We start from the raw sequence: 27344 nt of genomic DNA on the forward strand, positions 1-27344 counted from the left end.
CCAATAAATGCGTAAATAAGTGGAACAACAAATCAATGTTCTCTCTCTCTAAAATTAAAAAATAAAATATGAACAAGAAAATCATTGTAACCAGTATAATTATGCAGATAACATTTCTGCCAGCTGCCACTAGAAACATTTTGCTGGGGTGATGAGAATTCTTGATGGACAACATTGCTCATATTAAGCGCTCCTTGTGAATTGTTAAAACTCCTTCCCTTGCTTGGTTCCGTTAACATTCAAGGGCTGGAATTCCTTGAGGACTGGCACGAAGGCTAAGTGGCTGCAGTGGGGACAGGTTTCACACCCCTCTGATAAAGACATTACTTTTAAACCATTGCTAAATAAAGGTCAAAACGCTGCTCCTTCCCTAAGAAACAAACTTGACAGCGTAAAGCAGGGGTCCCCAAACTTTTTACACAGGGGGCCAGTTCACTGTCCCTCAGACCATTGGAAGGCCGCCACATACAGTGCTCCTCTCACCACCAATGAAAGAGGTGCCCATTCTGGAAGTGTAGCGGGGGGGGGGGGGGGGGGGGGATAAATGGCCTCAGGGGGCCGCAGTTTGGGGATGCCTGGATTTCTGCTAAGTTAGAGGCTCAGTCTGTTAGAGATTTTGCAATGTGACCCAGAAAAAGTTTGGGTCAACTGGTGGAAAAAGCAAAGGGATCTTTTCACACTTGGATAACCTACAGCCTACATCTTTTCAAACAAGAAAATAGCTATAAATAATAAGACTAGTTTCAAAATAGTTTCTATCTTCCATGAATAAAAAGCAAATGACCTCTGTCAAACACATCTCTTCCTAAAATTTAGGGATTTCCCCCTCCAATGTTAGCCCATTTGTTACAACCAACTCAGTATAAATAAAAAGCCACCGATTATTCATATTTCATTAAAGCACTACCTACCGCAAGCTCAGAGTCATTGCCCAGAGATGCAGTGAGTGTGAAGACCAGTGATGACCAGCAGCCAGGGAGAGGAAGGTGGTTTTCATGTGCATTTGCATCACCTCAAGAATTGCTGGCTGCCCTGGCTGGAGAGCTCAGTTGGTTAAGAGCATTGTCTTGAAGCACAGAGGTTGCTGGTTTGATCCCTGGCCAGGGCACATACAGGAACAGATTGATGCTCCTCCTCCTTTCTCTCTCTCTCTCTCAAATCAATAAATATTAAAAAAAAAAATGACGGAGGCCCTGGCCGGTTGGCTCAGCGGTAGAGCGTCGGCCTAGCGTGCGGAGGACCCGGGTTCGATGCCCGGCCAGGGCACACAGGAGAAGCGCCCATTTGCTTCTCCACCCCTCCGCCGCGCTTTCCTGTCTCTCTCTTCCCCTCCCGCAGCCAAGGCTCCATTGGAGCAAAGATGGCCCGGGCGCTGGGGGGATGGCTCTGTGGCCTCTGCCTCAGGCGCTAGAGTGGCTCTGGTCGCAACATGGCGATGCCCAGGATGGGCAGAGCATCGCCTCCTGGTGGGCAGAGCGTCGCCCCTGGTGGGCGTGCCGGGTGGATCCCGGTTGGGCGCATGCGGGAGTCTGTCTGACTGTCTCTCCCTGTTTCCAGCTTCAAAAAAAAAAAAAAAGAAAAAAAAAAAAATGACGGTCAACCGAACCTCACAGGCATTTTGCTTAGACTGCTGCATAATAAATTAGGTAATATTTGATACATATAGAGAATATGTAACACACTCTTTTACAAAGAAGAGTTGTAAATGCTAATAAAACCATCAGTTAACATCTGTCTGCTGTGAGTTTTTTCCCTGGCTCACCTTCCTGCTTCCATCCTAGAGAGAATCACTAACCTAAAATTTGTGTTAACCTTCCCTTGAATTTTCTTCTTTTTAAATATATGTATGCTGGGCCTGTGGTGGTGGTGCAGTGGATAGAGTGCCAACCTGGAACACTTTTTGAGGTTGCTGTTTCAAAACTCCAGGCTTGCCTGGTCAAGGCATATATGAGAAGCAACTACTATGAGTTGATGCTTCCCACTCCTCCCCACCCCCTCTAAAATCAGTAAATATTTAAAAAATGCAAAATATATACATATTAGTGTTGATTTATTGAAGGACAACAAACCTTTCACGATGATAGGGCAATTTCTGACTTTAAGGCAATGAGGCTAGCAAAGCAATTATTGTATTAAATAGAAGATACTTTTCATAACACATTAGTTTGGATACTACAGAGTAAGAACTAATCTTTGTTACCCAACTTGCAAGCTTTTTAACTTTGCCTCAGAAAGTTATAAGCAATATGACTGGACCCTATCAGACACTGGAACTATTTAAGGGAACTTGAATAATTTAAAGGGCACTGCTCTTATATGCTGATTATAGAAATGCAGTGCCCCCTAGTGTCAACTACAAGGCAAAAAATTTAATAAATTTAAAAAGCCCATAAACTCATTCTGTCACGACAAAAGCCGAATTAGTTTTTTTTACTCCAGATCTACCTCCACTGTAGTGTTGGGGCCTCGGAGCCTCACCTTATCATCTGAACTGATAGGGAAAGTACCTAATTTAAGCACACAGTAACTTTGTTCATCTACCAGTCCTATTTTGGAAGTTTTGTCTAAATTTCTGATCTTAATCTCTGTGTAACTTAATCACAATAGTCTCTTTAAATTGGACTTTTCTAACAGAGTAATCTCTCTTTGAAAAAACAATGCAATTAGGTAGGGGGAAGGTGGTAGAGGGTATGGGGGGATAAGTTGTGATGGACAAAGACTTCACTTGAGGGGGTGAATACACAATACGGTATACAGAGTTGTGGTAGAATTGGGCACCTGAAACCAGTATAATTTCATTAACCAGTGTCACCTCAATAAATTCAGTTAAAAAATAACACTTGGGGCCCTGGCTGGTTGGCTCAGTGGTAGAGCGTCGGCCTGGCGTGTGGGGGCCCGGGTTCGATTCCCGGCCAGGGCACATAGGAGAAGCGCCCATTTGCTTCTCCACCCCCCCCACCTCCTTCCTCTCTGTCTCTCTCTTCCCCTCCCGCAGCCAAGGCTCCATTAGAGCAAAGATGGCCCGGGTGCTGGGGATGGCTCCTTGGCCTCTGCCCCAGGCGCTAGAGTGGCTCTGGTCGCGGCAGAGGGACGCCCCGGAGGGGCAGAGCATCGCCCCTGGTGGGCGTGCCGGGTGGATCCCGGTTGGTCGCCCGCGGGAGTCTGTCTGACTGTCTCTACCCGTTTCCAGATTCAGAAAAATACAAAAAAAAAAAAAAAAAAATTGGAATATGGTGTTTTCCAAAGCAATTTCTCTCCTAGTAGAACATTATCCATTTTTAGTCTTCACACGTGTGGAATTCCTTGCCACTTTTATGTGCAATCCAATAAATACATTTATTTTGGGGATAGAAATAGTCTATTTGTTTAGCTCTGAACTTGCACTCAGCTGACCTAGCACACTTCCAAACCACAAATGAACAGAGTAATACTTAGCAGTATTTGCTCAATAGTGTTTAGCTGGAATGTTTATACATCAATGATCATTCAGAATATACTCATGAGCATAGATGGTAGTACAACCCTCAACTCTTAGGAGAACAGAACCACAGGATTTGCAAAGTGATATTAGAGAAAAACAGTTGGTTGATTTTACCAACACTTTGTATTAAAAATGTGGTCATGCCTGACCAGGTGGTGGCGCAGTGGATAGAGTGTCGGACTGGGATGCGGAAGGACCCAGGTTCGAGACCCCGAGGTTGCCAGCTTGAGCGCGGGCTCATCTGGCTTGAGCAAAGAGCTCACCAGCTTGGACCCAAGGTCACTGGCTCCAGCAGGGGGTTACTCGGTCTGCTGAAGGCCCACGGTCAAGGCACATGTGAGAAAGCAATCAATGAACAACTAAGAAGTCGCAACGCACAACGAGAAACTGATGATTGATGCTTCTCATCTCTCTCCGTTCCTGTCTGTCTGTCCCTGTCTATCTCTGCCTCTGTAAAAAAAAAAAAAATGTGGTCATGTTTTAACAGCTTATAAGCATGATAAGCAGATATATGGGCCATTTGTCTCTTTTGGCCACAGAGAGCTGACTATTTGAAACAAGTTACACAGCTTTATGATCTAGGACAGGGGTCCCCAAACTTTTTACACAGGGGGCCAGTTCATGTCCCTCAGACCATTGGAGGGCTGGACTATAAAAAAAACTATGAACAAATCCCTATGCACACTGCACATATCTTATTTTAAAGTAAAAAAACAAAACAGGAACAAATCCAATATTTAAAATAAAGAACAAGTAAATTTAAATCAACAAGCTGACCAGTATTTCAATGAGAACTATGCTCCTCTCACTGACCACCAATGAAAGAGGTGCCCCTTCTGGAAGTGTGGCTGGGGGCCGGATAAATGGCCTCAGGGGGCCGCATGCGGCCCGTGGGCCGTAGTTTGGGGACCCCTGATCTAGGACATGCTTTCCTTATCTTCTGGTATCAGTAACTCCTCGATTTGAACTTCAACCTGCATTTCTGCTCATGCTGAGGACATATTAGGAATTCCTTGACTGCCAGCCTGAGAGGTTTGGTGTGGGGCATGTCAGGTTACACTGTGATTACATTCAGTTTCTGTGTTAATGCAGCTTGAGCCCTGAACCAGTGTCTGGACACTGACTTTTGCCTCCACCTGAGGAACTCTCTTCTCTTAATTAGCAGCCATATCCCTGTCAGCATAAAATTAAAGCTTGCAGGAATGAAACCTGTTTGAAACTATTATCTGACATAAGCTTTAACAAAACAACCAAACCTGGTTAGTCCAAATCACTTTGCAAACTCCATTTTTATTTGGATTAAAAAGCTTTAGATGAACAAACATAGGATACATACACATTGTAAGACTAATTACCACTTAAAACTCTTTTGATCCAGAAATTAGAATAAACCAAGTTTTAATCAGGTCTGAAAATGTTCAAGCTCAAAAGTCAACACCATCAATTTGAAGCTTTTACACAAAGAAGCATTCCCTCTTACTTCTTCCTCATAGGAAGAGGAGGGTGGTTTCAAAAACAAAACAGTACACGGTCTTTTATAAATCAGTTGGCTGACATACTATTTTGAACCTATAGATCCCCCACCCACATAAAATTCTTTTCTACATGAACTTACATTTTGAAAACATTTAGGCCATTATGCTTTCTAAGCCATATTAATACAGTTCCTAAAACCCATAAAAAAAGATGTACAGTTAACTTGTACTTTCTTAAATCAGGACATTTTTTTTTGTTTGCTTTATTTTCTTTTTTGGAAGATGGCTGATCTCAAATCTAATATCCTAAATATTAACTGATATTCTCCAAGGTAACATACAGAAAAACATGATTCTAAAATAAATAGTTGTTTTTTTAAAAAAGAAAAAATTAGGGCCTGCCTAGTGGCCCCCTGGCCCAGCTCTGCACTGCCTTAGGGAATCTCTTGGCCGGATCTGTGGTTCCTACAGCACCTCTAGACACTGGGAAGGAGGCCGGAAGTGGAGTGCTCTGGCTTCTAATGCCCCACGTAGCCCACAGTGAAGAGTTTTTAGAGGCTTCCCAGGAAGACTCATTCAGACCTTAAAAAAGGGAAATAAAATGGGCACATGAAATAAATAAATAACTTAACCAAAACTAAATTTCAGGTTCTTTGGTGTAATTCAAGGATGTCTAGAAATAAAATAATCTGATTGTATTATACAGTCCATGATGATTCAATTGCCCAAATAACCAGGAACTGAAGATTTATCTGATTTAGTTTAACAATAAGGTACTGACATACTACTGCAATACATTTTTAAAAATATTCAAAATTATTTAAAATACTTGATGCAAACTGAGATCCAGTGGTTGACTATAGGTAATAAAGTTACAAGGGCCTCCTATTTAGATACAAGAGACTTTTTCCCATTCAACACTTTGTCCCCATGATTTAGTAAGAATGGTAATTAAATATCCAGGTATTGATTCATACTAGACTAAAAGAAAAAAAGTATCCTCTGAGAGTCACTCTTTCAACTTACAAACAGCAGTGCAAGAGTCCACCACAATGGCAACCACCCTGTTACAATAAAGCAGGTTTCCAAAAGCCTAGTGAAATACTGTTGCACATCTGATGCTTTTACCTGTCTGAGCATTGTACACTGCCTCCAAATGTTTATCTAGGGCCATATAAGAGAGACAGGGTCACCAAGTCCAAGTGTTTGGGATCTATAATGGTCTTTTTCATGAGCATTTTCTTAAATTATGATTCCTTTCTCTTGAAATTAAAATGCACAAGTTTTAAATATTTTAGAATGTCTTAAATTCTGGTTAAGAATTACAATGAAACTTAGAAGAAAAAAAATGCCAAATCTGATGAGGAAACAAAAAATACTAAAACATTTGCTTATACAGGCGATCTACCCTTTTACAATTATGCTTCTGATGCAGCTCGTATCTGGTTATAAACCCTTCCCTATGTTAGGTTAGGTGTTAGGTTTAAAGAAAAATCACCTACATGGACACCTCAATGCTTTCTTAAAGATGAGCTTCAATGTTTTTCAATGTAAGAGATTTAAAATTTTAAATCATCTAACATGTACAGGCATGAACTGTGAATATATTATAAATAGATCAAAAGTACCCTTAAACCTACCTGCCAAAACTAAAATTCAGGGTTGTGCACAAGTTCTATAAAAATAATCGACACCACAGATGCCTAACTCAGCACAAGAAAAAGTGCTCTCTCCCTCCAGGTGTCCAGGAGATGCACCAGCTACAAAAAGCTGCACAGCATTGACTCCAAATTTCTGCAGTGAGAATGTGCCATGTCTACCAAACACAAATAACCTAAAGAACAACCTTTCACTTCACCTGTAACAAACACTTTTTGAAAAAGTGGCTTAAGATATTCAGGCACATGAAACAGACACAAGTATACTTCCCTAAGATGTAAACTAGGACCTACTTCACATTTCATTATCAACTTAAACTAATGTGTAAACTTTTGTGTGTATGTGTGTGTGTGTATATACATACATATTTTTTAAACTGTTTGTTCTTTTATAAAAACAAAAAACAAAGAAACAAAAAAACCCAATCTATGACAAAACCTTTGATGATTTCAATTCCACAGCAACAAGTAAAAAGATAAAACTCCAATTCCACATATACAACCAATTATGAAACTAGTTTTAAACAAAGGAAATATATGCAAAAAATCTTTGTGTATTTGATAAAGTCAACTTAATAAAACAAAAACAAATTGAAATAGCTTATTAAAAGTGTCCTTATATAAAAATGGCCTTGTGATGTACAGTAAAATGCAATAAAAATTATCATCCTTTGTTCCTCCCCCCACCCCCAATAACTAAAATGGCTACTATACCACAAAACTCTTTATGCTTCTATAAAAGAAACGCAATAGATGTGATTAAAGGTTTTCTAGGTTGTATGCTTGGCGAATGTTTAGGGTGTCTCGGAGCATCAAATCCCGAAGGCGCCAGAGTGCATCTGCCATGGTAGTATGGGCCCCTTTACTTTTCAGCCAGTGAGAGGGTAGGCGGCTCTCTTGTTCTTTTGACAAATGGACATCACGTCTTCGAGCTAAAAATTAAAATACAGAGAGGAAAGTATAAATAGCACTTTCAAAGCAACAAATATTACCCCAATCCTCAGGTCTGATAGATTTATCAAAACATAAATACATTTATTATTATGAATTTTAACTAGGCAGAATATATCCAAGCAAGCTTCTTTCAAATTTATTTATTTATTTATTTATTTATTTATTTATTTATTTGAGAGAGAGAGAGAGAGAGAGAGAGAGAGAAAGATGCACCTATTTATGCATTTATTGGTAGGCTCCTGTACGTACCCTGACCAGGGATGGAACCCACAAACTTGGTGTATCAGGACGACGCTCTAACCAACTGAGCTACTCAGCTAGGGTTCAAGCAAATATCTATTTTTTAAGAAAAGATTTTATTTATTGATTTTAGAGAAAGAGAAGAGAGAGAGAGAAAGGTGGGGGAGAGTGGGTAGGGAGGAGCAGGAAGCATCAACTCTGTTGCTTCTCATATGTGGCTTGACTGGGGGCAAGCCTAGGGTTTTGAACTGTTGATCTCAGTGTTCCAGGTTGACCTTTATCCACTGAGATACCACAGGTCAGACTCTTTCTTATATCATTTTATTAGACATCTTGGTTTTAAAAAAACTTTTTAGAAAACATAATTTATTATAATGACTTCACAAAGAGCTATACAATATAATGAATTATCTCCAGAAATGGAACACTAGAGCTGTACAAACATCTAAAATATTGGGTCAGTAATATTTTGTTGTAGGAACTCATGATATATATATATGAATTATTTGACAGAGACAGAGACAGTCAGAGAGAGGGACAGACAGGAAGGGAGAGAGATGAGAAGCATCAGCTCTTTGTTGCGGCACCTTAGTTGTTCATTGATTGCTTTCTCATATGTGCCTTGATGGGGGAGGGGTGGTGGCTACAGCAGAGCGAGTGAGCCCTTGCTCAAGTCAGCAACCTTGGGCTCAAGCCAGAGACCTTTGGGCTCAGGCCAGCGACCATGGGATCATGTCTATGATCCCAAAATCAAGCCAGTGATTCCGTGCTCAAGTTGGTGAGCCCATGCTCAAGCTGGCGATCTTGGGGTTTCAAACCTGTGTCCTCTGCATCCCAGTCTGATGCTCTACCCACTGTGCCACTGCCTGGTCAGGCAGAACTCATGATATTTTTATATATATATATATATATATATTTTTTAAAGATTTTATTTATTCTTTATAGAGAGGGGAGAGAGAGAGAGAGAGAAGGGGGGAGGAGCAGAAAGCATCAACTCCCATATGTGCCTTGACCAGGCAAGCCCAGGGTTTTGAACCGGCAACCTCAGCGTTTCCAGGTTGACACTTTATCCACTGTGCCACCACAGGTTAGAGAACTCATGATATTTAATAATTAGTTCCATGTTAACAAAAATTCCTAAAAAGGTAAATGTGAAGAAAGGGAAAATGTACCTACCACTTAAAAAAAAAAGTATATTATCAAATTTGGTTTAGAATAAATTAAATAATAAATATAACATTTTCTAGTACTTTTTATTTAAAAATTGAGGTAAAATAAATTTTAATTTATTCAAATGCATTTATACTAATGCCTAAATGCCTAAAACATTATGGAAAAAATTCAGAATATATTTAAAAAGATGGCAGTGATGTTTATGACAAAACTAAGCTTTCAAATTCAGCAAAAAACAAAAAAAAGTTCCAAGTGTGAAGTTAATATACAAAGAAACTCCAAACCCTTCTATTAAATACTGTATACCATTTACTTAACTTGTATAAAAAATGGGTATTTGCCCTATGCTATAATATGCTAATAGCCACAAGAGGACTTTTTACATTTTCTTTATTTTTTGAGAGGCAGGGAGAGACAGGAATACCGAGATGCTCCTGTATGTGCCCTGACCGGGGAATGGAACCAGCAACCTCTGCGCTCTGGGATGATGTTCCAACCAACCAACCAAGCTTTCTAGCCAGGGGCAGCAAGAGGACTTTAACAAAGTGTGGATTTCGTAAAGGCTTATTGAGAAGGACTTTCCTTACCTGCCAGAGTCTGGTCCCACTTGCTAATGCTGTTGGACTCAGCACTGAGTCCTTCAATATATTTCAGGTAGGCCTCGGAGTGGAGAAGCCGTTGGGTCTTCGGAGGAGGAGCCACAAACATGGGCGTTGTTGGCTGCTGTATGACAGGGGGGCCAGCTGGATGTGGGCCAGGATATGGAGGTGGTGCCTGCTGCCCTGGAGGCCCCAAAACTCCTACCTGAAAGAGCACAGACCACACAGTGAGGGAAAAATACTCAGCACATGTTCTGAGAAAGAGAATAACATGAATTCTGCCAAGTCCTAGAAAATCCAACTGGGAAGCTCACCTGCTGTCCATATGGACTTCCACCTGCTGCTGGTGTCCCCACCATAGGGGCCACCCCTTGGTTCATCACACCTGTAATTCAGAATGCAGTGTCTCAATTAGAGGCTCTGGTTGACATAACTGAAAAACTACTGACCGATAAGAAATGAAAGCATTGATAATGCAAGCCTATGGATCTCTGCCTTTGAGTCTTTGTAGATAGGAACCCTAAGCGCCCAAAATAGGATATAGCATTCAAACAGAAAATTCCTATTCTCTTGTTTTCAGGTATTTTACAACGCTAGTATAAACTGTCAGATGTGTATTAATTATTCATGACTTAGAAATGATTTGAACCCTACAAAAATTCTAGTGTTTCTCTAGGTAAGCTATAGTCATCATGCACCTCTTTTCAAGGTGTTTTTCTTCTGACAACACATTTTCCTGTAACTGTAGCCTGTGTTTAACTCCAGCAATAATAGCATTCAATCAGGGTCAGCTGTATGCAGTGTGCTAGCACAATGAAGGACACAGGGAAGAGGTTTTGCAAGTGTACAGTTAAATGAGCTTTGTGGAGGCTGGAGGCACATTCTTGCTGTCCCTTCACAGACCACCAGTAACTCTGGTTCTGACTGGAGTCACTAATGTTGGCAGAGAAAGGACACTTTCATCTGACAGAGCAGCACTGTGAAAAGGGAACATCTGAAAGCAGAACAGCCTCACTGCTACCACTTCAAATGCAAAATGACAAAGGGAAAGAGAAAGATTTCATGGTTCTACTATGTCTGTACTGTAGATGTATCTGATAATAATTTTGTAAACTTCCCTTGGTGACTCCTCATAAACAATTTCTGTCTCACAGGTACTACTAGCTGGTAATGAGATGTCTTAAATTTAGTGTCTAGGTTTATTATGATCATCTCAAAATTATCCATTTACTATTCTCAAAACAAAGAAAGAGGCAAGAAACCCAGTTCATTAAAAACTAACAAACCACAACCAAAATCCTGATGAGCTGTTTATATATTAACTCTTGCTGGCTGTATAAAATGGTCAAGAGGAGGTAACTTCATGTTCTATAGTTAGTTTCTCTGGATTCAAAATGCTAACATTTTGATCAGGCAGAATCAGCCTACTATGCTAAGGTTCAGATTGACTAAAAGCTACTTCCAGGAAGTATTAGACATTTGTTAGAGATAAAAAAAAATAAGTAAAAATAAGCTTTCTGTTTACAAAGCAGGGATTTTTATATTCCAAGTATCCAGAAGAGTACCTGGATCACCTGATAGGATCACAATGATTATGTGTGAGTGACTGAATAGGTTGTGGTGAGTAAGCTGCTGCTCCATCAACACATTATTAACCCCTGCCCTCTACCTCCCAGACAGTCACCAGCCTTAGATTCCACAACACAGTATGCCTCCCTGTATCAATCTTTGCAGAGCAGCACAAACAAATCAGCAAATGCCTCTCTACTCCCCTCTACAAATATCATGCCAGGAGGCAGCAGGTGAGAATGTTCACCATGTCACCAGACGAATTCACTAAATTCTCATCTCCTCAAAGCCTAATCAGAAATGTGCATGTGTAGGTACTAAGAGGGGTTCTTCCTTGTCTCCCTGACTATAATCAGGTGTGTTTTCTTCAAATGCAATTTACAATATGAAGGGGGAAGGCAAATAGTGATGCCCCAACACCCACCAACGATATCTGCTGCCTAGAGAGTACCTGGCCTTAGATGTGGCTCCCAGTGAGTCCTATGCACCTAGAAGTCAGCTCCAACCTGGTCTGGCTGACTCAGACACCCTATGCCAAAGTGAGAAGGCACAGAATTAATAAGGCCAATTCTATTTGCCACACAGGCACACCTGTTTTATGACTGACTCCTGCTACAGTAGCAACTCACACACAGGACACCATTTCCATAATGAAGCGTGCACTCCCACAAACATTTCCTCTACATCTGGATCAAACACTTGTGTGGAGTTATGACCATTCTCTAGTAATACTTACAAAGAGTGAGGCTGGAGGCTCTAGACCAAGGCAACATGTTTGCTCACCCTGTACACTGCTGAGTATACCCTCTGAACCGTAGTTTGGAACTCTGTATAACCCTATAATCATTAAGTAGATCCAATACTGGTGTAAGCAAATCTAATGTTACATTTTATTATCTGGCTGGGCCTTTAGCTGATTTTAAAAATATTTAAAAAAAAGGTTTTTAATGTTTATTTTATTGATTTTAGAGAGAGAGGAAGGGTGAGAGAGAGAGAGAAACAGGAACATAGATCTGTTCCTGTATGTGCCCTGACCGGGGATCAAATTGGCAACCTCTGCACTTCGGGACAATGTTCTAACCAATTGAGCTATCTGACCAGGGCACCTTTAGCTGATATTTTGGAAAATGGACCAAACGCGATTCCAAGTTATCTTAAGGTCATATTCCCTCCAACTAGATTATAGCTAAGGATATAGCTTTTGAATATGATGGCAATTAATATGGGAACTTGTGACTTTCCTAATAATCTTTCAACTTGCTAATTAATGATAAAGTAACATTGTAGCTATTTCCAGACTCTGTTTATATGTTCCTATATAAAATAACTTCTGAACTTCTGTCAACAGACAAACCAGGACTATGCTGTTCTTTAAAATGTTATGTCACACTTCTTAGGGGACTCAGATACAGAAAACTAGTTGAGTGCAAATTTGTTTCCTCCTTTTTTCTTCTAAAAGGCTTGACTGAAGGATTTCTGAAGAGTTCTATATCAGTGACTCTGTAGTTCCACTGGAAGTGCTGTTTGAAAAGCAGGAGATACAGTAGGGACTCCATACAGAAGACCCTGTGGATAAGAAATGAACCAGAGGAAGAAATGCACTAAGGAGCAAAAAGTGCTTTTATATGTGGCTTTCAACTAGCAATTTGGGAAACTTTACTCACTGATAAAGACAGTAAAATTTCTAGGCTGTGCTTGACTTTTTTTAGCACATGTCAAACTTATGATTTTAGAGTAGACCTCCTGACCCTTTGTCTGCTAAATCTGGTCACTGCCCTATGTCCTGTGCATTAGCTAGGCAGCCAGCTGCCCCTGGGCACAGGTGCTGAGCCACCTGCTCCACACTCAGGACGGGCCCTGCTACTGATATCCCTGAGATTCTTAGTGAGGGAAGGCCTACCCACTATGGGCAGAAAGTGTCTCTTGGAACAACTGGCTGAGGGAGGAAAAAGAGAACACAAAGATGAGATTAATGAGTGAATGAAGATGAAGTTCTTACCCGGTGGTGGAATGCCCGGGAGGCCGGGCACACCTGGCGGAAGATGGTGGGGTGGAGGCCCCCCAGGGTGAAGTGGCTGCATGCTGCTCATGCTAACAAGGCCATCAACTGGGCCCTGCAAAGGTGGAAGGCCTGGCGGATAGCCACCCATCATGCCTTGAAGGACACAACAAATTTCAGACATGCATCATTAACATGCAATATGAGCTAATAACAAACCTCTCACATGCACTACTAATGAATAAAGCACCCTTAGTACTGCATGATATAACAGCAATTAGTGCAATTATTTTGTTGCAATAATGAACAAAATAAAAAGTTACAAATATGAAACCCAACATTTCTAAATAAATTAGTACTTAGTATATTATTATTCGTAGTTATTTTCTGCATGTTTTCAGTTAAAAATAAAGAGGAGTTCCAGTAACAGCCTGCCCAAGGTCATGATTACTGCAAGCTGTTCAGAGTGACCAGTTCTGCGACTGCAATTCTAATTCAACAGTAATACCCCATCATTCCACTCTGCCCACGCTCATATGAGGGAAACTGGAATGGAGGGAAATGAGGCACACAGCCCTGATCACAAAGCATGGTTCTCCAGCTTGGGGAAGGATGGTAAGAATTTTTCAAAACTTTTACATCCACTCTTCCTCCCTTCTAGTCTCACCACTGTTGGTCAAGAATGGATCACGCTTGAGCCTGAACTGGGAACCACTAAGTACCAACATAACGTATGATGTTTCATCTCTAGATCTCAAAACAAGTTAAAATAAAGATAAAACCTAAACCCTCCCAAGCCAACCTAAGTCCAGGTCACTCGTAGCCTGCACACAGACCTTAGGAGGAATAGCTGGAGAATCAGGCTCTGATGAAGTGAGAAAATGCCAAATGTCATCATTGTCTCCACACTCTCAAATGTCCTCACATAAACCTTCATTTAACAGGGAGAATTTTAAATAAGGAACAGAATTTCTGTGAACAGAGACTTTATTCCTTTATTTTCAAAGTACATCTTCACATGACAAAATACTTTCTGCTGGCTAGGGAAGAGTTTCAAGAAACAAGTATTTTTGGCAAAAGGAGTGAAAGGAAATAATATAAAAATAAATAATTTCAAAATATCAAACACTCATCTATCAAAAAACCTTTAAAGCCACACAACATTTTTTTAAGCAAGAAAAACAATTTGATTTTTCTAGGATATGAAATGATCAAAATGAACAAAACATAAGACACCCCCCCCCCCCACACACACACAAATGCAATCACCTTTGGACACAACCTCTTGCACAAAGGCAGGGTTGTGAGGCTGGTGCCAAACCTCATTTTTATAAAATACTCTTTGTAGAAGGACTCAGAGAAATAGTGAAAAACACCAGATTCTAAGAATTTTACTCTTTCACTTTCCCTAAAGAACTATTTAAAAGTTATTTAATTTATAAAGTTAAGTCTAATAAAGCTATAAAATTACTGATAATTCAGAGATTAATTCAGTCTGCTTTAGTCACATCTAAGCTGACTGAAAAACTTATAATTACACAAATCAATAAAACAAATTTTAAATAGTAATATCTCCATACATGAAATAGGATTATGAATTTCATTTTTAAAAAATGAGAGTCAGAGAGTAAAAACTACTTTTGAACAGACACCATCACCTTAAACATGAGGAGATCCAATGTTGCCAAACTGCCTTTTAACCACACCACCAGATATAACTTTTAGGGGTATGTGGGAATTTAAGAATGTTAGGAGACTTTGCTTTCAATTACAAAAGCCCATCTGAACGTACCCTTCACGGGCTGTGGTTGAAGAAATTATTAAAAACTAAAAGACATGACACTTGTCTTCATTAAACTGTACTTTGGCATTTATTATCCCAGTCACATGTGTTCAAATGAGCTTCAATGCTTGTAAGCAAAGCTGGTCTCAAGAGAGTAACAAGGCTAAGATTTAGGCCCTATGCAACCTGTAAATCCATGAAAGATCCCACTGTTAACTGTAAAGTTCCCACTGTAGATTGGTTACTATAGAGAACTGCTTGCCCTTCACTCCCATGGCCCATAAATCTGGGCACCACACACTTAATAATGGAACAGGGACTTTCTATAGGGGGCTCATCCTCCTTACCCATTAGAGCTCTATGATGTTATTCCCCAACAGGGAGCTAAAATGCTGCAGCTGCTAGTTTTTAAAAATGTTTTTAGCTGTTCAAATTCATTTTGTTAATGTGTTCCTCGGCTTTTTAGTCAAGGGCACAGTGCTACAATATCACATCAAATGGAACAAAACAATGTCAACAAGGGAATTCTAACTTTCAAAGTCCCCATGTTCAAGGCCTGATTTCTAAAAACCTTTGGAACCCCATTAACCAAAATGGGCCATGGAATAGAGCAGGCGATTATGAGATTTGTTAGATCAACATCAGTTACACTGAAAGTACTGAAAAGCCATGATTCAGATGTGCTTTGGCGAGTGCAACTGCTGAGTTCAGCGACACTGCATTTAAGAACCTGCCATCATGAAAGGTAGGAGCAACAATGGAAAAGTTAGCCTATGCTACTCTTCCTCAAAAAGCAAATACAAAAAAAGCAAAAACAAAAACAGCATCCCAATGAGCCTGCCTTGAACAACACTGTCTTAGACTCCCTTCAGAGAGAGGCTAGACTGCTTTTCCTTAAGAAGAAAGAGGGGGGCTTGTATAGACCTCACCAGGCTTAGAGAAATCACAAAGGAGGGACCAGAGAAGTGATCTGCAGGCTTCTCATTGGAGACATGTCAGACAAGCATATCCAATTCGAGAAGAGCCAAATTTGCTATGGCTACTAGAACCAGAGACAACACACACAAGCAAACCACATTCATCATTTTTTTTCTTTTTTTTTTTAAAAAAAAATGTGACTGGGATACTAACAGAAAATGCAGTTTAATGTAATTAAATAGAAAAGCATTACAGAGTGGGCACAATGAATTGAATAAGGCCTTTCTATTTCACTTAGCAGTCACACACACTGGTGACCAAGAAAGGATTTATAATTAATTCATTGTCAAAATATTTTTAAATGGTCAGTCTTTTAATGATGGCTGCAGCAGAACAAGGCAAACTGAATACTGGAATGAGACGGGAAAACCAACATCACCTAAACACTAGTTTTGTATTTTCTCTTGGAAGTCTCTCTAGAAGAGAACTCAGGATCTATTTATATTTTCTGCTATAACACTCTATCAAGAGCAGTCTGGGGTGGAGAATAACACTAGACCACGCCCACAGTTAGGAAAGAGCTGCTCCCTATCAATTCCCAGGATTGGGCCCAGGGCCCATTTCTGGGGTAGAGAGGAGGCATTGCCCATATGGGAAAGGCAATGTAAGGACAACATGGATGACTTCAAACTTTGAATCTGTCATAGAAAAGCCTAGAGACTGTGGCCTACTCCTCACTGGAGAAAAAAAAAATGAAGGAATTTCTTAAAGTGGAAAAAAATGGTCTTAGCTCCTGTTTTTACCTGCAACAGGTGTCAACTGCTGATTGAGCATCCCCATTGGTGTTGGTGGTGGCACCACCCCCATGAGAGCCCCCACAGGGGTGCCTGCTCGGGGAGAAGCACTCGGCTGCTGTTGCTGTGCTGCTCGCTCTCTCTCCTGCTGCTCAGCAACTTTAGCTGCCCGCTCTGTAAAGGCATTTCAGATTTTCAATTCTGTTTTTAACCCAGGAATTCAAAATACCATCCATTGCATTCAACAGGACTAGTAAAAACACAGGCAACAGTTCTGTCTCAATGGAAGGAACAGTAGATGACTAGTCTCAACACAGGAGTCGGGCTGATTTCACTTGGTAAACTAGAGTCCAGCTTTCCTAGCCCATCTTGAGAATTGGTCTGCAAATATTTCAAGAATGTTAAGACTGCAACACACATTCAGAAAGCACAGGTTTTATTTAAACACGTCACCAGCGTAACCAACGTGGTTAATCTCACAAGGCACCCGGAAGATGAGAAGCGCTACCATTATTCTAGTATTAATAGCATTGCAAATTATTTATAATTTCAACGTGAAGCAATTCCATGGCCCATTATAATTTTTGGCACAATTGTTACTTACTATATTTTCCTGATTCCTTGTACCCAATTTTACTAAGATTTGAGGACTCTCGTTATTAGTGTTATGGGGTTTAGCAGCTGAAGAAAATTAACCCTGTAAGGGAAAAGTAGCTCACTGCCTCTTCCACAGGGGTTTTAAGGATATTAAATGCTAATTTCTACATTCTAATTAAGCCAAGAGATAATGTTTAATAAACTCCAAGGGGGGGAAAAAACGCATGATACTCCAGGCTACAGTCATCAGAAGAAGGGAATGGACACGTATGAAGCAATGGACAATGTACTGACAGAATCAGTTTTCCTGAAGCTGAACAGTTCAATACTGACCATAAATCACCCTAAATAAGCAAAAGTTCCAGAATTCACTATTATTTCATCTGAGATGCAAGAGGAGTATTTGCTTGTGCCAGTTCTGGGCTGTGGAACATACCTTCCTAGACCCTTCACTCCTTTGAACTGCTCTGCCTGCATCTCCATAGCCAGTAGTCCCAAAGGTTACATTCCCAGTTTTTTCGGAAGCTAACAGGCTGAACCCTTACAAGAGAACTCTAGAAAAGTGTATTCCCAAAGCTCCCGCAATACAGGGTTTGTTTTGCTTCACCATCCTGTAATAGGTAATCATTTCCACTTTTGATCTGGGCAAACTGAGGCTGGGAGATAGGCGATGACTTGTCCAGGGATTCAGAAAGAACCAGCAACCTGTGGTCCTGACTCCCCTGACTCCTGCTATCACACTCCAACTGCCACGCATTCACCCTTCATAATGGTATTCAAAAGGCCTACCAATGGCTGATCCAAGGAGGAGGAAAGTAGGTCTATGTCACATGGCTTTAAAGAGAATCAAGAACCAACAGCTCCAGTCCAGTCTTTTACATAAGAATGTGAAAGTCAAACAAGTCAAATCTTCAGCTACAACACAGTTGCCTACATAGATTTGTCATAACTCACTAACACTGTCCCAGTTTACAGATCCTGTGTATAATGAACGTGAGGGACAGAAGCCATTTAAACAACCTATTTATTTCCTTAAGCTAGCAGTGAAAAAACATTGATGATCTAGACCCCCTCATTGAATTCTACAATTTCATTACATAAATGACACAGTAAAATGGGAAAGAAAAAAAAATGGAGCTGAAAATAGAAAAATTCAGGCCTGTGGATCAAACACTAGACTGGCTACTGTTGATTCTTTCTATGGGTAGTCCAGCCAGGCTGTCTTAGAAATAAAAATTAAATGAAATCAGCCAAACTCCAAACTCTGGGTTTTAAATTCAACAGGTCAAAACACCAGAAGTTCAGATTCTGTGTCTCAAACAGACACTGCTGAGGTTCTATAACTCATTCTCACTTGGTTCTCACTGAATTTCAGTCTCCCTCCTTCGAGTCTGGGAGAATTTCCCAGAAGCCATAATTTTTCCTTCTCTTCAGCCTGCTCCAGCATTTCTACTTTTACATTATCTCCAGAGACTTTTCTCTCTCGTTCACACTTTAAAGAACCAGCCCCGTTATTTAAATAACCAGCTTCCTCTACCCAGGACCAGGCTTTATACCATGTAAGCTTTATTTCCAACACTCCTCCAACTGAGCCATGTATTTGGTTTTAACTTTCACTAAGGTCAGAAATACCAAAGCTCTCCCAAGTTCTAGGTTTTTCTGCAACTGACTAGTGTTTCTCAAAATATGTTCTGCAAAATATTAGTTTTTAAGGCTATTAACAGGTATTACATGAATACTGGACAAATTTCAGAATATTTCAGGTAAAAAAGTAGGTTCTTTACTGTAAGTCTTAAAGACTTTAATGTAAGAATATGTACTGTAAGTTTCCAAGAGGAAAAATATTTGGAGTGCTTCTCAAACTAGTTTTAACACAAGTGCTTTCTGGCTGAGCATCTTATTGGATTAGATTCTGCAGGAGATCCTTGGGGAAGCCCGTAAGATAGTTCTATAATAATCAATCAATTATGATCACTAAAAAGAGTAAAATTATTTTTAAAAGTTTTTTTTTTAAACTCCTTAACTTTAATAAAAGAAGCAGCCTTAATAATTGATTTCCTTATGTTTGGTGGAAAAGAACAGATTTGGAATTGGCCAAAAGAGTAATAGTTGGCCACTGTGGTTAACAACTAAGAGATCGCTCTAAAGTGGCAAAATAAACAATTACAAACAATTCCAAATGGAAAAAAATATAGCTCCAAGGGCAACAGTCCTGCCTAATCTAATGTTTACTACTTATTTCTTTATTAAAACCATGACTGATAGTAAAAAACAAACAAAAAAGAAAACAACAAAACATCTCTCTCAAGTATTTGTCCCTAATGGCTAAGAATCACCAAATCCTTGAATGATATAGCTCATAGCCCAAAATTATTTAATTATAGCGTAAAAGGAAAATGAAGGCAGTGAGCTTTATAAAGAAATCCCAAGTGCCTTAAAAGTAGCTATGAATGCAGACACAGCACAGGCAAGCACTGGCCTAGTAAACCAAGAGTTTCAGCCAAGCTTCAGCCTGAAGTTAAAACATATGGCTTATCAAAGCCCTAACAGAAGACCACTGGTTTTGAAAGCTCACTTTCAGATGAATTTTAACAAAATTATATTTAACATCCTATACAATCTCATTCACCAGCTGAACCCATGTATACTTACAGAACTCAATGAAAGAAGAAAATAATGCAATTTTTAGTAGCCATATACTGGTTTGAGAAGTTTTCTGTAGGAAAAATAACTCACATCAGGATCGGAGGCCAAGTCAAGGTCAGCGCTTAGTCAGGACAAGACTGGAATTTAAACTGCTGGATGGGAGCCATTTGAGACAGTCCCCAACATAAAGTTCATGTGCAAGTGGTAAGAATAAGAGAGTATTTGCACGTGCATTCCTGAAAACATCCTCTTGCTTAGAAAGCTGAGACAGTTGTGTCTAGTCTCTATTTACCTTCATATTCTGCTTTCTTGGCTGTTTCAAGGTTTCTCCATTCTGTCCCCACCAGTCGGCTGAGCTCCCCAAAAGAGTAGTCTGGGTGCTGGGCCTTAATCACAGCTCTCATCTCACTGCTAAACAGGATGTAGCCACTCATGTTGATTTTCCGTTTGGAGCCTTCCTTCTTTGCACTGCCTTTGGCAGACTTTGGGGTAGACTGTAAGACAGAAAGCTCTTAGAGTACTTCAGAATACTGTATTTGGTTAACTGCTAAAAGTTTCTGGAAGCCAGGAACATTTGGTTCAGTAGTTTGTATTTTATTGACAAGTTCAAATTTATGGACAGCCATTTTCTTATTAAAATACAGCTCTTCCTTGCCTCTTACCATATAAGAAATAAAGGGAAGTTTCACTGAATTTCATGACTGCAGTATGTAATGGTGACCTCACAATTAAGTCTTGAGAAAATTCTGAATGAGGGAAAAAAATCAACAGAGATCATCTCAACCAAAAAATGAGGTCCTAAAGAAGAAAAAACTAAAACTATAAGGGAAATAAAAGCAACAAAATGATGCTGTTTTTCACTGCTTTATCACAAGGCAAGGAGAACTTAACTAAACCTGTCATTAAAAAACAGCAGTCTATGAAATTTTACTTTTTTATTATTTTTTTTAGGTGAGAGGAGGGAAGATAGTAAGACAGACTCCCGCATGTGGCCCAACCAGGATCCACCCAGCAACCCTATCTGGGGCCAATGCTCAAGTACCGAGCTATTTTTAGTGCCTAAGGCTGATGCACTCCAATGGAGCTACCCTCAGCGCTTGGGGCCACACTTGAACCAATGGAGCCACTATTTGCAGGAGGGGAGGAGGGAGAGAAGCAGATGGTTGCTTCTCCTCTGTGCTTGACTGAGAATCAAACCTGGGACGTCCATATGATGGGCTGATGCTCTATCCACTGAGCCACCAGCCAGGGCCAGTCTATGAAATTTTTAAAAGTATATTACATTTTAAAATAAGTAATGGCATTGAGGAAAAAAATATTGGTTCCTTCCTACAGAATTCCAGGTTGAAACTCACATACAAGGTGGGGACAAAATTAGGTTTACAGTTGTTCATATGGAAAATAACACAATAATCAGTAAATAATAATACAAGAATAAACTCTGTGCCTACTCCCAATTGTAAATCTAGTTTTGCCAGAACCTGTACGTAGGGGCTGGATGTCTCCTTACTTTGGTTTGAGACTGCTGCAAACCAAAGCCAGGAATAAGAAAAGTAACAGGAACTTGTCACCTTCACCTGTGGGGGTGTGTAGGGCATGAGATCCAGCTCACTGGCCAAGGGAGTCTGAAGTTGAGGCAGAGAAGGGGGCTCAATGACCTCACTGTCCTCTTCTCCCATCTCTTCAATATCATCATCTCCACCTTCTAACTCAGCAAATTTAGCTTCTAGTAACTGGATCTTCTTTTCCAATAAAGGTGAGGGCTCTTTCTGAGGAACAATTGGTTTTCTAAAAGAAGTGGCATAAAAAAAAAAGTCACCTAACATGATACCAAGACTGGTTAGAAAGCAGTGTTCCGCCTCAATATCTAGGAATAACTCCTTGCAATCTGCAATTTACACTCTTAGTCAGCAAGAAAAGTAACTTAAATGTGCATTTATAAAATCACACCTACTTATGGATGCTTGTCTTTAAAAGATTCTGAATACCCACAAAAGTACTGGGTCCAAAGTTGAATTTAGATGCTTATATATAGTGAAAAGAATTTTCATAATCCGTAGAACTGTGCCATCTTTTTTTTTTTTTTTGCATTTTTCTGAAGCTGGAAACAGGGAGAGACAGTCAGACAGACTCCCGCATGCGCCCAACCGGGATCCACCCGGCACGCCCACCATGGGGCGACGCTCTGCCCACCAGGGGGTGATGCTCTGCCCATCCTGGGCATTGCCATGTTGTGACCAGAGCCACCCTAGCGCCTGGGGCAGAGGCCACAGAGCCATCCCCAGCGCCCGGGCCATCTTTGCTCCAATGGAGCCTCGGCTGCGAGAGGGGAAGAGAGAGACAGAGAGTAAGGCGCAGTGGAGGGGTGGAGAAGCAAATGGGCGCTTCTCCTGTGTGCCCTGGCCGGGAATCGAACCTGGGTCCTCTGCATGCTAGGTTTTTTTTTGTTTTTTGTATTTTTCTGAAGTTGGAAACGAGGAGGCAGTCAGACAGACTCCGCATGTGCCTGACCGGGATCCACCCAGCATGCCCCCTGCCCATCTGGGGTGTTGCTCTGTCACAACCAGAGCCATTCTAGCACCTGAGGCAGAGGCCATGGAGCCATCCTCAGCGCCTGGGCCAACTTTGCTCAAATGGAGCCTTGGCTGCAGGAGGGAAGAGAGAGACAGAGAGGAAGGAGAGGGGGAGGGGTGGAGAAGCAGATGGGCGCTTCTCCTGTGGCCCTGGCCAGGAATCAAACCTGGGACTCCTACATGCAAGGCCGACGCTCTACCACTGAGCTAACTGGCCAGGGCCCAATCTTTCTTTAAAAAAAATTTTTTTTATTGATCTTAAAGAGAAAAAAAGGAAGGGAGAGAAAGGAAGAGAATTGAATTGTTGTTCCACTTATTTATGCATTCACTGATTGATTCTTGTATGTGCCCTGATTGGGGATTGAATCCACAACCCTGGCATGTCGGGACAATGTTCTAATCAATTAAGCATCCGGCTAGGGCTGTGTAATCTCTTGACACAGACTATGAACCAGAACTAAAGATTTCTGCCTCCACATTACAATTACTGGAGTCTATGCCAACAGCACCGTTAGAGCAGTTAACATACTTCAGAAGATTATGAGGATTTCATTTAATCGTTAACCAAATTAATATTTTCTATTTAAAATGTACAATACTTTAGTTTAAAACCTAATAAGCAAACAAAAAAACCCAAACCTGTACTATAGTATTTTGATATTAGTTTTATTAAGAGCTGAAGTGTTCTTTCTTCCTTAGTTTTAAAACTTTACCTGAAGTAATAAATTTCATCATCTACCACTTTAGCAGAGAGTGAAAACCTCTTTAGCCCCTTGAATTTCTTCATTTGCTTGTCACTCTCATTGTAGCGGCTCTCACAAAGCAGAACGTCATTTTCTGGTATTTCAGTTGGCCTGCAGGAAAGGAAGTCCTTGAATGACAACACAGCACACTTTCCTGAAAGAGCAAATGAAAGAGAAGTCAGACTAAACTGTGGTCATATCTAACAATTATTTAAAACTTTTATTATTTTTGAATTAATACAATCATCTGACTCAAAAGTCATAAGATTTAAAGGGTATACACAAGCATAAGGATAAACATGTAGTTCAATGGAACAGAATTGGAAGTATAAAAATAAACTAATACAATTGGGTTGTTATGGGCATTTGATTGACAAGGGTGCCAAGACAAATCAATGGAGAAAGAATAGTCTCTTCAACAGATAGTGATAGACAACTGGATTGCCACATGCAAAAGAACTGAGTTAGAAACCTACTTCATAGCATATACAAAAATTAACTCAAAATGGATCAAAGCTCTACATGTAAGAGCCACAACTATAAAACTTTTTAAAAATATACTACTCATGCCCTGGCCGGTTGGCTCAGCAGTACGGCCAACCGTACCCGGCTTGTGTAAGTCCCGGGTTCAATTCCTGGTAAGGGCACACAGGAGAAGCGCCCATCTGCTTCTCCACCCTTCCCCCTCTCCTTCCTCTCTATCTCTCTCTTCCCCTATCCCCTCCCACAGCCAAGGCTCCATTGGAGCAAAGTTGGCCCAGGCGCTGACGGCTCCATGGCCTCCACCTCAGGCGCTAGAATGGCTCCGGATGCAGCAGAGCAACACCCCAGATGGACAGAGTATCGACCTCTGGGGGGCATGCCGGGTGGATCTTGTAGGGCTCATGCGGGAGTCTGTCTGACTGCCTTCCTGCTTCTAACTTCGAGTGGGGGAATACACACACACACACACACACCTCACAAAAATTAGGGGATATTTCAAAAATGAATATGAAGCAATAAAATATCCCCTAATTTTTGCGAGCAGTATATATAAGTGTAAATCTTTGTGACTTTTTTTAATCAGGGTAACGATTTCATAGGTGTGACATCAAAATCACAAGCAACCAAATAAAGATAAATTGGACTTCATTAAAACTAAAACCTTGGTGCTTCAAAAGACACTATCAAGAAAGTTAAAAGACAATCCATAGAACAGAAGAAAATATTTGCAATCATATCTCTAGTAAGAGCCTAGTATCAAGAATATATAAAGACATCCTACAACTCAACAATAACAAGACAAATAACCCAATTAAAAAACAGGCAAAGGATCTAAACAGACATTTTTCCAAAGAAGATATACATGTGGCCAATAAGTACAAGAAAAGATGCTTGACATCACTAATTGTTAGGGAAATTTAAATTAAAAACACAATGAGATACCACTTCAAACCCATTAGAATGGCTATTACATAAAAAGAAAGAGAGAGAGAGAGAGGGAGGAAGGGAGGAAGGAAAGGAGGAAGGGAAAGAGAGAGAGAGAGAGAGAGAGAGAGAGAGAAAGAAAGAAGAAAGAAAAAAAGAAAAAGAGAAAAGGAAAATGATAAGCATTGGCAAAGACGTGGAGTAACTACATAGAACCCTGATGGGAATGTAAAATAGTGCAGCTGCTTTGGAAAAGTTTGGCAGTTTCTCAAAAAGTTAAACAAAGTTGATATATAATCTAGCAATTTTACTTCTAACAGTATCCAAAAGAACTGAAAGCAGTGACTTAAATAGATAATTCTACACCAATCTTCACAGCAGTATTATTCACAACAGCCAAAAGGTAGAAACCACCCATTATGTCCATCAACAGATAAATGAATTAACCAAATACTACACACACACATAGACACAAGAATATAATCAGCCTTAAAAAGGAATAAAATTCTGATACATGTTACCTGTACATAAATGAACCTTGAGAACATTATATTGAGTGAAATAAGCCAGATTCAAAAGGATGACTATTGCATAATACCATTGATACAAGGTACCAAGAATAGGCAAAATTCATAGACAGGAAGTAGAATGCATATTACCAGGGTCTGGAAGAGGGAGAAATGGGTAGTTGTTGCTTAACAGGTAGAGTTTCTATTTGGAATGATGAAGAAAGAGTTCTAGAAATGGATAGTGATGATGGCTGCACAGTATCATCAAGGCACTTGATAGTTAAATGGTCCGGGCCTGGTAGCTTACGTGGTTAGAGTGTCATCCTGACATGCCAAGGTTGTGGGCTCAATTCCCAGTCAGGCACTCACAGGAATCAACCAATGAATGCATAAATAAGTAGGACAACAAATCTTTCTCTCCCTTCCTCTCTCTCTCTAAAAATTAGTTTTTTTAAAAAAGTATTTATTGTTTTATTTAAAAATATTTTTCTTCTTCTTTTCCAAGTTAGAGGAGGGGAGACAGAGAGACAGACTTCCACATGTGCCCTGACTGGGATCCACCTGGCAACCCTGTCTGGGACTGATGCTCTGCTCATCTAGGGCCATGCTTGTAACCAAGCTATTTTTAGCATCTGAGGTGGAGGCTCCACTGAGCCATCCTCAGCACCCGGCTGATATGCTTGAACAAATCAAGCCATGGCTGAGGGAGGGGGAGTAAGAGAGAGAGAGAGAGAGAGAAGGGGGAGGGGTAGAGAAGCAGAGAGTCACTTCTCCTGCATGCCCCGACCAGAAATCAAACCTGGGACATCCATACACCAGGCCAACATTTTACCACTGAGCCAACTGGCCAGGGTTGCTTATTTTGTTTTGCACCTAAATTTGTTTTGGTTTTTTTGTTTTTTTTTAACAGGGACAGAGAGAGAGTCAGAGAGAGGGACAGATAGGGACAAACAGGAACGGAGAGAAGCATCAATCATCAGTTTTTCGTTGCGACACCTTAGTTTTCATTGATTGCTTTCTCATATATGCCTTGACCGTGGGCCTTCAGCAGACCGAGTAACCCCTTGCTTGAGCCAGCGACCTTGGGTCCAAGCTGGTGAGCTTTTTGCTCAAGCCAGATGAGCCTGCACTCAAGCTGGCGATCTTGGGGTCTCAAACCTGGGTCCTTCCGCATCCCAGTCCGATGTCTATCTACTGTGCCACTGCCTGGTCAGGCTGCACCTAAATTTTATCACAAAATAATATATCTTGAGGATTACCAGTAGTAACATACTACTAGTTATTAAAACTAGTTCCCTATCGATGAATATTTAGGTTGTTTCTAAATTTTTGCTTTCCCACTGTGGCAAAACAATGCTGATATAAGTAATTTAAAATAAATTAACTTGCACAAGAGTGAATACATTTGAGGTATAAATTCCTAAAAGTACAAAAGTTGGGTCAAATGGTATATATACTTTTTTGTAAGTATTACCCAATTACCTTCCATAGAGGTTGTGCTAATGCATAAACCCAACACAAAGTAGGTGAATGCTGTTTTTGTATGTTCTTGTTAACTAGTAATAGACATTTGAATCTTCAACAATTTGATAGGCAATTAAAAAAAATAAAAATGTGAGTAGTTTTTTTTTTTTTTTTTTTTTTTTTTTACAGAGGCAGAGATAGACAGGGACAGACAGACAGGAACGGAGAGAGATGAGAAGCATCAATCATCAGTTTCTCGTTGCGCGTTGGGACTTCTTAGTTGTTCATTGATTGCTTTCTCACATGTGCCTTGACCACGGGCCTTCAGCAGACCGAGTAACCCCCTGCTGGAGCCAGCGACCTTGGGTCCAAGCTGGTAAGCTCTTTGCTCAAGCCAGATGAGCCCGCGCTCAAGCTGGCAACCTCGGGGTCTCGAACCTGGGTCCTTCCGCATCCCAGTCTGACACTCTACCCACTGCGCCACCACCTGGTCAGGCGGTTCCAGCTTTTAAAGTCACTTTTGTGTGTGGGAAACATGCTGTAAGCTGGCAAGATCGTTATAGCATAAGACTTAGTTTAAGACTATTCCTTTCCCACTCTATTAATACTAAGATTTCTTAACACTTAGATCTCTTAATACTAAGATCCTTTAATACTAAGATCTTTTAATGTAAGATATTTTCAATGCTAAGCTTTTCCCCAGACCCTTGACTACTGCATGATGTAGGGTGGTGCACTCTTATGAGGAATCCAATTTATGCC

At 40.5% G+C, this 27344-nt stretch overlaps 1 protein-coding gene across 30 annotated transcripts in view; it reads right to left on the reverse strand.

The window, feature by feature from the left end:
* Positions 1 to 4751: 4751 nt before the first annotated feature.
* PBRM1 (polybromo 1) overlaps positions 4752 to 27344 on the reverse strand; it is a 155405-nt gene continuing 132812 nt past the window's right edge. For 14 of the 30 annotated variants that reach the window (XM_066350658.1, XM_066350661.1, XM_066350660.1 and 11 more), the window contains 8 exons: positions 23173 to 23356; positions 21464 to 21674; positions 20179 to 20380; positions 16653 to 16817; positions 13149 to 13304; positions 9895 to 9965; positions 9569 to 9785; positions 4752 to 7546 (listed from right to left, as the gene is read on the reverse strand). In XM_066350658.1, the coding sequence (XP_066206755.1) occupies positions 7374 to 7546; positions 9569 to 9785; positions 9895 to 9965; positions 13149 to 13304; positions 16653 to 16817; positions 20179 to 20380; positions 21464 to 21674; positions 23173 to 23356 (1379 nt within the window). In that variant the 3' untranslated portion in view covers positions 4752 to 7373. Of the gene's footprint in view, positions 7547 to 9545; positions 9786 to 9894; positions 9966 to 13148; positions 13305 to 16635; positions 16818 to 20178; positions 20381 to 21463; positions 21675 to 23172; positions 23357 to 27344 lie in introns of those variants that run through there. The other 16 variants (XM_066350677.1, XM_066350676.1, XM_066350675.1 and 13 more) reach the window with 4 other exon arrangements.

This window comes from Saccopteryx leptura, chromosome 10 (assembly GCF_036850995.1).
Source record: "Saccopteryx leptura isolate mSacLep1 chromosome 10, mSacLep1_pri_phased_curated, whole genome shotgun sequence".
Classification (NCBI taxonomy): domain Eukaryota; kingdom Metazoa; phylum Chordata; class Mammalia; order Chiroptera; family Emballonuridae; genus Saccopteryx; species Saccopteryx leptura.